This window comes from Myotis brandtii, unplaced genomic scaffold, assembly GCF_000412655.1.
Source record: "Myotis brandtii unplaced genomic scaffold, ASM41265v1 scaffold320, whole genome shotgun sequence".
NCBI lineage: Eukaryota > Metazoa > Chordata > Mammalia > Chiroptera > Vespertilionidae > Myotis > Myotis brandtii.
The window spans coordinates 2,865,603-2,874,063 of record NW_005362270.1 but is presented as its reverse complement, the minus strand read 5'-3'; the positions used below and the strand labels follow the sequence as shown (position 1 = coordinate 2,874,063).

The following is an 8,461-nucleotide window of genomic DNA, read 5'->3' as shown; positions in this document are numbered from 1 at the left end:
CAGTGGATAGAGCGTCGGCCTGCGGACTGAAAGGTCCCAGGTTCGATTCCGGTCAGGGGCATGTACCTGGGTTGCGGCCACATCCCCAGGAGGAGATGTGTAGGAGGCAGCTGATCGATGTTTCTCTCTCATCGATGTTTCTAACTCTCTATCTCTCTCCCTTTCTCTCTGTGAAAAATCAATAAAATATTTAAAAACAAACAAACAAACAAAAAAAACCCAGCAGCTGATATTGCTGTAGATTGAACTGGTGGTCAGAAATAGATGAAGCTAGAAAGCTAGGCAGAAACTATATTAAGGAGGTCCTAGTATATATGATAAGAAATCAAGATTTTTATCCTTTAAGCTATCAGGAATCACCAGAAGTTGTAAGCAATTAGTTAACAAAAAATCATTTTGGTGGCAAAAAGAGAACATATTAAAACAAAGGGAGACTAGAATAAGAGGGCAAATGTAATAATCTAGCCAAGTTATGACTTTTAAGTATACTCTCAGGCACATGAATATTTAAGAAGTATATAATATATGCCTGGTTCTATCCTAAGTGCTGGAGAAATTAAGTGAAAAAAATAGTTACTGGCCTCATGGAGATCAATCTAGTTAAAAAAATAACATAAAGAATAATTATAGTAAAGTATGATAAATTAAACAATGTATGTGTATACAAGGTAGCAGAGGAAGGAGTGCTCAATTCTGAAGAAGAGGCCCTTGAGATCTTAATGGATTATTTGAGATTTGTCAGGTGTCTTGTGTGGTCTTCAAAAACAGATGACTAGGAATTGAGAGCTCAACAAAGAAGAAGACAATGGTAGTAATGATAGCAACCAAGATTTATATTGTACTTACTACATGCTAGTCATGTCCTAAGTGCTTTATATATATTAACTCAGGTAATGCTCACAATAACCCTAAGAAGTAAGTGGTGTTATCATTCCCATTTTATAAAAAAAGAAACTGAGGCACAGATAAGCTAATTACTTCACCCATGGTTACAAGACTAGTAAGTGGTGGAACTAGGATTTTTATTTAGACAGTTAGGCTCCATATCATCTCTCTTAGGTGGAGAGAAAGATATGAGACTTACCATCACATGATGGTAGCCGATGAAATGAATGTAGATAAGGTCCACCAAGGAAAGTATATATACTGAGAGGAAGTCTGAGAGTGCAAGGCAACTGAACGAAGCAATAATGAATTTCAAATATCCATAGAGAGGTAGAATAAAATAAGGTCCAAAGAGAGTCTTTTGCATTTGACAACTGGGCTACAGACCAATGTTAAACAACTAAAAGGGAGTGGTAGACGCAAAAAAAAAAAAAAAGGGCTTAGAGAAAAAAAAGTGCAAAACATATTAACTACACATAGAAAAACTTGGCCGTGAAGAGAACAAGTAGCAGGTTACAGGGAGCAGCAAGAAGCAGACTGTGGCTCAAAAGATAGTTTTTTTTCTTTTCCTTCTTCTTTCCCCAATTGAAAGAGCCAAGAGAGTGCAAAACATATTAACTACACATAGAAAAACTTGGCTGTGAAGAGAACAAGTAACAGGTTACAGGGAGCAGCAAGAGGCAGAATGTGGCTCAAAAGATAGTTTTTTTTTCTTTTCCTTCTTCTTTCCCCAACTGAAAGAGCCAAGAACATACCTATTATCAGAATAAAGACATCCGAGGAGAAGGAATAGAGACAGAAACTAAAGAGGGGAAAAAGCAAAGGATGGCTGATGTCTAAGTACTGGAGAAGTAGGAAGATAAGGGCAGCCTTAAGTGTGCAGATGAGGGGCTAAAAAGTTGAGTTCATGTTTAGTGGCCTCTGTCTTCTTGGTGAAACAGAAGGTGAGGTCCGCTACTGAGTGATGGACCAAATGAAAACGCTCGTTTTTGGAATAGTCACTAAAGAAACAGGGGAATGAGCAAATCAAGAATAAAAACTTTTTGAGATGTAAAAACCCAGTGGAGACTAGAAGAAAAACCATGCATATATACAAAGCATCAATCCTTTTCATTAAAGAATTTCTCCTGCTGTGTTTAATAACTCAGGTAGGAGAGAAAAGGCAGATTTAATAATGAATACAGGATTTTAAGCTTGCAGAATGGATAGAGCATAATGACAAGGTGGATGAAAGAGAGCATGCTGGTGATAACTTCATATACAGATTCTTGGATTAAATGAGGAGGTGAAGGCAAGAGGAGAAAAAAACAGAGAAGTCAAGGAACAGGAGACATCATTAAGAATGAATAGGTTTATTAGGAATGAGTAGGAGAGGAAGAAAGGTAAGGAAGAAGTTATAGTAAGCTCCAATTGAGATTATGTTTGTTTTGATCATCCCTATTGAGTTACAGTCAATAAATACCTGAGTACTTGGTCAGAGACTAAGATACTTAAGTTTTTGCCTCTTATGATAAAATGAAGGGTCTGATCCTTGATGTGAGCTGCCGAATAAAAAGGGAAAGCAGGATCCCTGAAGACAATGTGGTCAAGGTGCACTGAGGCTTAAGGAATGACTGTATCATCAACGGTGTGGGTTAGCACAGAGGACTCTGAAACATGTGACTAAGTCTATGTGTGAGAAAAAAAAAGTTGACACATGGCAGTGAAAAGGAATTGAGTGGGTAGAGCAAGACTGCTGAGGCCTCGAAGGGGAGATACTGTGCTTGAAGTTGGAAAACGAATGCTTTGGGAAGAGCATGGAAAAGCTGGGAGAAGAGTAATTTCTCCCTTCCAGCCTTGAGACAGAGGATGTGGGAGAATAAGCAGTCCCTCCCAGAGATGTGGTGTCCTTGGGGCAGTGCCAGGTTTCAGTGAAGGCCAGGAGGGGTACGGAACATTATGTGAAGAGGAACAGCGGCTCCAGAAGGCAGAGTGACAAGGGGTGGGAGGAAAGCAGTGGGAGGATGAGCCAGGAGGGAAAGTACAGAGCAATATGGGAATGAGATTGTGAAGATAGGAAGCCAGAAAGGCTCATATTGTGGTCACTGCAAGGATGAGAGGGGTTTAGAGTCATGTAAACAATGAATGGCGGGAAGGTTAGTGTTCTCAGAGTCTGATGTCTGACAGCCTCTTAGGTATTTCAATCAGAGAGGAACAGCGGATTCTTACCCAGCGAGACCAGGTTTCCATAATTCTCCATCATGACATCTTTATACAAGCTTCTCTGAGCCGGATCCAGATAATCCCACTCCTCCTGGGTAAAAAACACAGCCACATCCTCAAATGTCAGCAACCCCTGAAACAGTATGATTCCTGTGGTCAGTCCTTGTTGTCTCAAGGACAGTTCCACCACCGACAGTGGCACTTGTGGGGGCCGGGTAGGCTAGAAGGAACATGGGAACTGAGAGTTCCACACGGGGCCCCGTTCTGGGAACCGACTCCAACAGACAGGGCACCCCACAATAGACGGTAACTGAGCGGGGCCCTTGTCCTTGGGAGGCGGGGGCCTACGGATAAGGCTTTTTGTGGTTGAATAATTATACCCTAACATTGTAATTTTAGCGAGTTTCCCCAAGGAGCCCCCTCAAGCTTCCTTCACCTCATCACCCCGCTCCTATTCTCCATTCGCACTGGCTTGGGATCTTGTTCAGGTCCATTCTACTCAGTTCGCTAAGCGTCTGTCCTGGAGCCAAGCATAGCGACAGGCGTGGAAGGCGCAGAGGAGGGTCCAAAACGATGCCTCACCTGGAACCCTGACCAAGGGAGCCCTGGAAGGGAGCATGTGCTCATCTATCTGGTCGCTCCCGATGAAACGGAGCCAGGGGGCAGCTTCATCGCGAACCGCACCCCCGAGCAGCAGGGAATGAGACTGGGCGGGCCCCGAAGGCCGGGTCGGGGGACCAGGGGGCGGGGGAGCGCGGCCTAGCTGGAGTGGCGCTGAGCAACGGGGAAACCCGGAGGGGCGACTTACCTTTGGGTCCAGCGGGGAGCTCGGGGCGGCCATCTCCTGGCCAGAAATTCGGGCAGGAACCTGGAGCGCGCACGGAAAGGAGTCTCCGAGGAGGCCTATCCGACCGCAGGGGATTAGGCCCGACCAGGGAGAGGCCTCCAGGCTGGATCTGGCCAGGTCCCGGCTCGGTCCCCGAGCGGTCACGACCCCAGCAGCATTTCAGAAGCGCTCCTTGGCCGCCCCCAGACCCTGAACTCCCTCCCCTGCCCGGTTGCACAGCCTTCCAGGCCTCGCTAGAGCCTCCTCCCCGTTGTCAGTTTCTCCTCCTCTCGGCCCAGGAGCGCTTCGACCGCCCGCCCCCGGACCAGAAGGCGTCACCCGGAACCTTCCCGGGACTCCGCCGAACTACAACTCCCGTCATGCTCCGAGAGAGCGTCGCGGTCCAGCCTCCTCAGGACTACACTTCCCAGCAGGCCGCAGGAGACGCTTACTAGGAACAGAGACCATCTGTCACTAAGCTTACACCCGATTGGCTAGTCTTGGAGCTTCACTGCCGGCCGGGGGCGGAGCTCCGTCGCGTAGCTCTCTGCAGAGATGGCAGCGGTCTCAGTGCCCGGAGTTTGGAGAAAAGGCCTCACGTGGATCATCGCAGGGGTCCCACGTCGAGAATTTTGGTCTCGATTCAGGTAAAGCGAAAGGTTAGGTGGTGGGTCAGAGTCATGGAAAGTAAGGGAAGACACAGAGGAAGATGAAGGGGCGAATGCCAAAGGGAGTGCCGTGCTGTTGAGACGGGACCCTGGTCCTGCGCCTGGCTAGTGTGTGAGGGTTCCGAGTTGGGCTTCGTGTGTGGGGGGGGGGGGGGGGGGGGGGGGGGGGACATCCACGTGTGGTGTTTGTCAGCTTCACTCACGCACTGAGCCAGAGATTCACGTACTAGGTTTTGATCATTGCAGAGAACAGAAAAAGCCAGTGGTGGCTGAGGCGGTAGAGGAGGTGAAGACAGAACCCGTCCTGGCGTGCCCACCCTTACGCAGCCGAACGTACGTACCTCCTGAAGATCTCCAGAGCCGTTTGCAATCGAGCGTCCAAGACATTTTTGGCTCATCTGCTCCTAGCAATTGGCAGGACATCTCCCTGGAAGACGGGCGCCTGAAGTTCAGTTTCTTGGCACGTTTAGCTGACGACTTGGGCCACGCAGTGCCTAACTCCAGGCTCCATGAGATGTGCAGGGTCAGGGATGTTCTCGAGTTCTATAACGTGCCTGTTCAGGATGGATCTAAATTTGATGACCTTGTGGCCAGCAATCTGCCTCCCAATATAAAAATCACGTGGGGCTACTGAGCAATTCAGAAGAGGAATTGAAATTATTGTAATCATCTCCTCGCCCCCCTCCCCCCAAGGAGGCCACCTACCAGACCTTTTGATACTTTGAAATACTATCAGAACTGTTCTCCAAAACCACTTGTTCTGTGGAAGAACGCATTTTTTTCTCTCATAACATCATGAATTGACAATTAACAAGATGTCAAGATGTTCTTTTTTTTTTCACATTTGCTGAAACTTTAAAAAAAATAGAATCAGGTTATGAATAATTTATGAAAACTTTCTTCTCCAGACACTAACTTGGGTTTAAAATATAAGGCTATGGCGTGTTCAGAGTGGCTGTATTCTTCTTAGGCAAGAAAATGTTTTCATATTGTCACTGCTCTTAAATCTAGGGTAGTATTATATGCAGTATATACACAGTTGAGGAAAGAGATTAGACATGTATGATAGAAATATAAAAGTCTGTGGAGGATGTTATGGAAAGATGTTTCACTGTTTGGTTTCCTGCACAACTGCAAATAGTACAGAATGATTCTGTTCATTCTGAAGTAATCTCTATTGAAATTAAAGTAGATTTCTTGAATTGTGTTTTTAATTTTTTTAAAGGTGAAATTTGTTTTTCTGCCTTGTCATTTCCTTAGTGTAAGTATTATAAATGAAAAAAAAAAAAAGAATATGTGCCAATTATTAAGTGCTGGGACTTTTTCTGTAACAAATATACCAGATTCTATAAATGGGTGTTCTCTTTAAAAGAGATAGTGTTTATTTCAAACCCTTTTTTTTTTCCTATAACTTTTCAAAAGTGCCCTTGAGTACCTATGAATATCCAGTAGGGTAGTGAGTATTTGTACACTTAGGGTACTTAATTTGTAGAAACTTCTCAAATGGTTCTGAATGACAAAATGGTTAAATGAGGATGTGATTACTCAGGAATTATTTTTTGTTCAGACTTTAGATATGGCTAGAGAATAACATATCTAAGTGGGATATGTTCCAAGACCCCCAGAGGATGCCTGAAACCATGGACAATACCATAACATATACTGTTTTTTTCCTATGCTGATATACATAGCCCTTTATTATTTATTCTTTTATTCCTCTTTTCCTATTGTGGCTGATTTCCCAAAGACAGCTGAACAAATAGACGTGCATATACAAATGTATTTCATCCCATAAGCTTTTTTTAACATTTTTTTTTATTTTTTAATCCACCCAAGGATATTTTTCCATTGATTTTTATAGAGAGTGGAAGGCAGAGGAAGAGATTGAGAGAAACACTAATGTGGGAGAGACATATCAATTCGTTGTCCCCCCCCCCCCCCCCCCCCCCCAATCAGGACTGGGAGCCTGCAAACGAGATAGATGCTCTTCACTGGAATCAAACCAGGATCCTTCACTTCAAAGGCCAATGCTCTATCCACTGAGCCAAACTGGCTAGGGTCCACATGCTTTTTTGAAAACAATGTAACTAATATTTCTCCCAATATGAGTAAGGGTCTATGGATGTTTGTATCCGCTTGTGACCATCATCCACATTCACGTGGCACCACCAGCCTGTCCACTTGACCACCTCCAGCTGTTGACCTGGCCAGAGCCCTGCCTTACCTGACCACTTCCAGGATTCCCTGAGCCCAGCCCACCCCTGCTGTCACTTCATCACTTCCAGCTGTAGACCTGGCCCCGCCCCTCGATGACGTCACCACTTCCAGCTGGAACCTGGGCCCCACCCCTTTGCTGACCTGACCACTTCCTGGCCTTCACCTGGGCCCAGCCCACCCCTGCTGTCACCTCATCACTTCTGGCAGTGGACGTGCCCTGCCCCCTCGACGATGTCACCACTTCCAGCTGGTCCCTGACCCCCTCCGGGCCTTCACCTGGGCCCAGCTCACCCCTTCGGTCACATCATCACTTCCGGCTGTCCCCCTGGCCCCTCCCCCTGGATGACGTCACCACTTCCAGCCAGCTGGTCATCGGTTCCCAACCCCTTGCCTACCTGACCACTTCCGGGTGATCCCAAGGCCCTGGTTCACCTCCTAACCACTTCAGGCTGGTCCCACAGGCACTCCCCTACCTTTCCATATACCGTGCCTACTGGGTCACCTGACCAGTGAGCCACACGGGCCGGGCTACCTGGCTCCTCACGCACCAGGGTGGGACTTCCCCATCGCTGGAAGTTGGGTTAAAGGCCTAACACCCACAGCCCACGAACACCTGCTGCTCACAGGATGCCCTCCACCCCGTGGGGAGGGTGGCAAGCCGGGGGCGGCCAGCCCTCCTTTAAGGCAGTCATGGGGGTCCATGAGCCTCAGGCCTCCCCATCCTCCCCACCATAGGCACATCTCACACTGGAGTGGCCTGCGACCCGGACAGCCCTGTCTGTGGGCTATGTGTTCTCTCTATTTGAACTTTTTTTTAAAAAAAATATATTTTATTGATTTTTCACAGAAAGGAAGGGAGAGAGATAGAGAGTCAGAAACATCGATGAGAGAGAAACATCGATCAGCCGCCTCCTGCACATCCCCCACCGGGGATGTGCCCGTAACCCAGGCACATGCCCTTGACCGGAATCGAACCCGGGACCCTCCAGTCCGCAGGCCGACGCTCTATCCACTGAGCCAAACCAGCTTTGGCTCTACTTGAACTTTGATGGGGACTTGTAACTGCTACAAGCAATATAATGTGCCAGAGATTTATGCAATATGACCTCCAAATCTATGATAAAAAAGGATATAGTCTCCACTTGGTTTTTTCTCAGAAGGTTTGCCCTTGGAACACAGATCAAGCTGTGAGGAAGCCCAAACTAGTCCATGCCATAAGTCCACTTTGAGACCCCAATATAGGAGAAATGACGCCCCCAGGTGTGAGCCAGCATCAACTCCCAGACATGAAAAAATAAGCCTTCTGCTGATTTTATCCCCCTGCCTTTGATCTTCCAGTTCAGATACCAGACATCATGGTATAGGGACAAGCAGATCCCACTGAGTCCAGTCCTAATTCCTGACCCACAGAATATATGAGCAAAATAAATTACTGTTGCACATCTCTACGTTTGGGGTGGTTTGTTACACAGCCAAAATACTCAGATCACCTGTCTCCTTTTGGGTTAATTAAATATTTGTGTGTGTTTGTGTGTTTATTCTAGAAATTAAAATATGTATCTGAGGAATCTACACTTTTTCTTGTCTGGCCAGAGATAGAGACACTCCGATGTGAGAGCACAACATTGAACTGGCAACCTTTTGGTGCACAGGATGTCGCCAA

General features: G+C 46.5%; 2 protein-coding genes across 5 annotated transcripts in view; one reads left to right on the top strand and one right to left on the bottom strand.

Moving 5' to 3' along the window:
- Positions 1-3,978, bottom strand: part of ZNF189 (zinc finger protein 189) — a 12,783-nt gene extending 8,805 nt beyond the window's left edge. The window contains exons 1-2 of one of the 4 annotated variants that reach the window (XM_005870672.2): positions 3,896-3,978; positions 3,094-3,220 (exon numbers count right to left, since the gene is read on the bottom strand). In XM_005870672.2, coding sequence (XP_005870734.1) covers positions 3,094-3,220; positions 3,896-3,928 — 160 coding nt within the window. In that variant the 5' untranslated portion in view covers positions 3,929-3,978. Of the gene's footprint in view, positions 1-3,093; positions 3,221-3,523; positions 3,868-3,895 lie in introns of those variants that run through there. The other 3 variants (XM_005870673.2, XM_005870674.2, XM_005870676.2) reach the window with 3 other exon arrangements.
- A 463-nt stretch (positions 3,979-4,441) lies between these two features.
- On the top strand, positions 4,442-5,788 carry MRPL50 (mitochondrial ribosomal protein L50). The gene is made up of 2 exons (XM_005870677.2): positions 4,442-4,560; positions 4,828-5,788. Exons 1-2 carry the CDS (start codon positions 4,469-4,471, stop codon positions 5,213-5,215), a joined length of 480 nt encoding a protein of 159 aa, XP_005870739.1. The 5' UTR covers positions 4,442-4,468; the 3' UTR covers positions 5,216-5,788.
- Positions 5,789-8,461: the final 2,673 nt, after the last annotated feature.

What these genes read in the sequence shown, in the direction of transcription:
- MRPL50 (XM_005870677.2), top strand. Translation starts at nt 4,469, where the DNA reads ATGGCAGCGGTCTCAGTGCCCGGAGTTTGGAGAAAAGGCCTCACGTGG. An exon ending in GAATTTTGGTCTCGATTCAG is followed by an intron (nt 4,561 to 4,827) that starts GTAAAGCGAAAG and finishes TGATCATTGCAG; the next exon opens with AGAACAGAAAAAGCCAGTGG.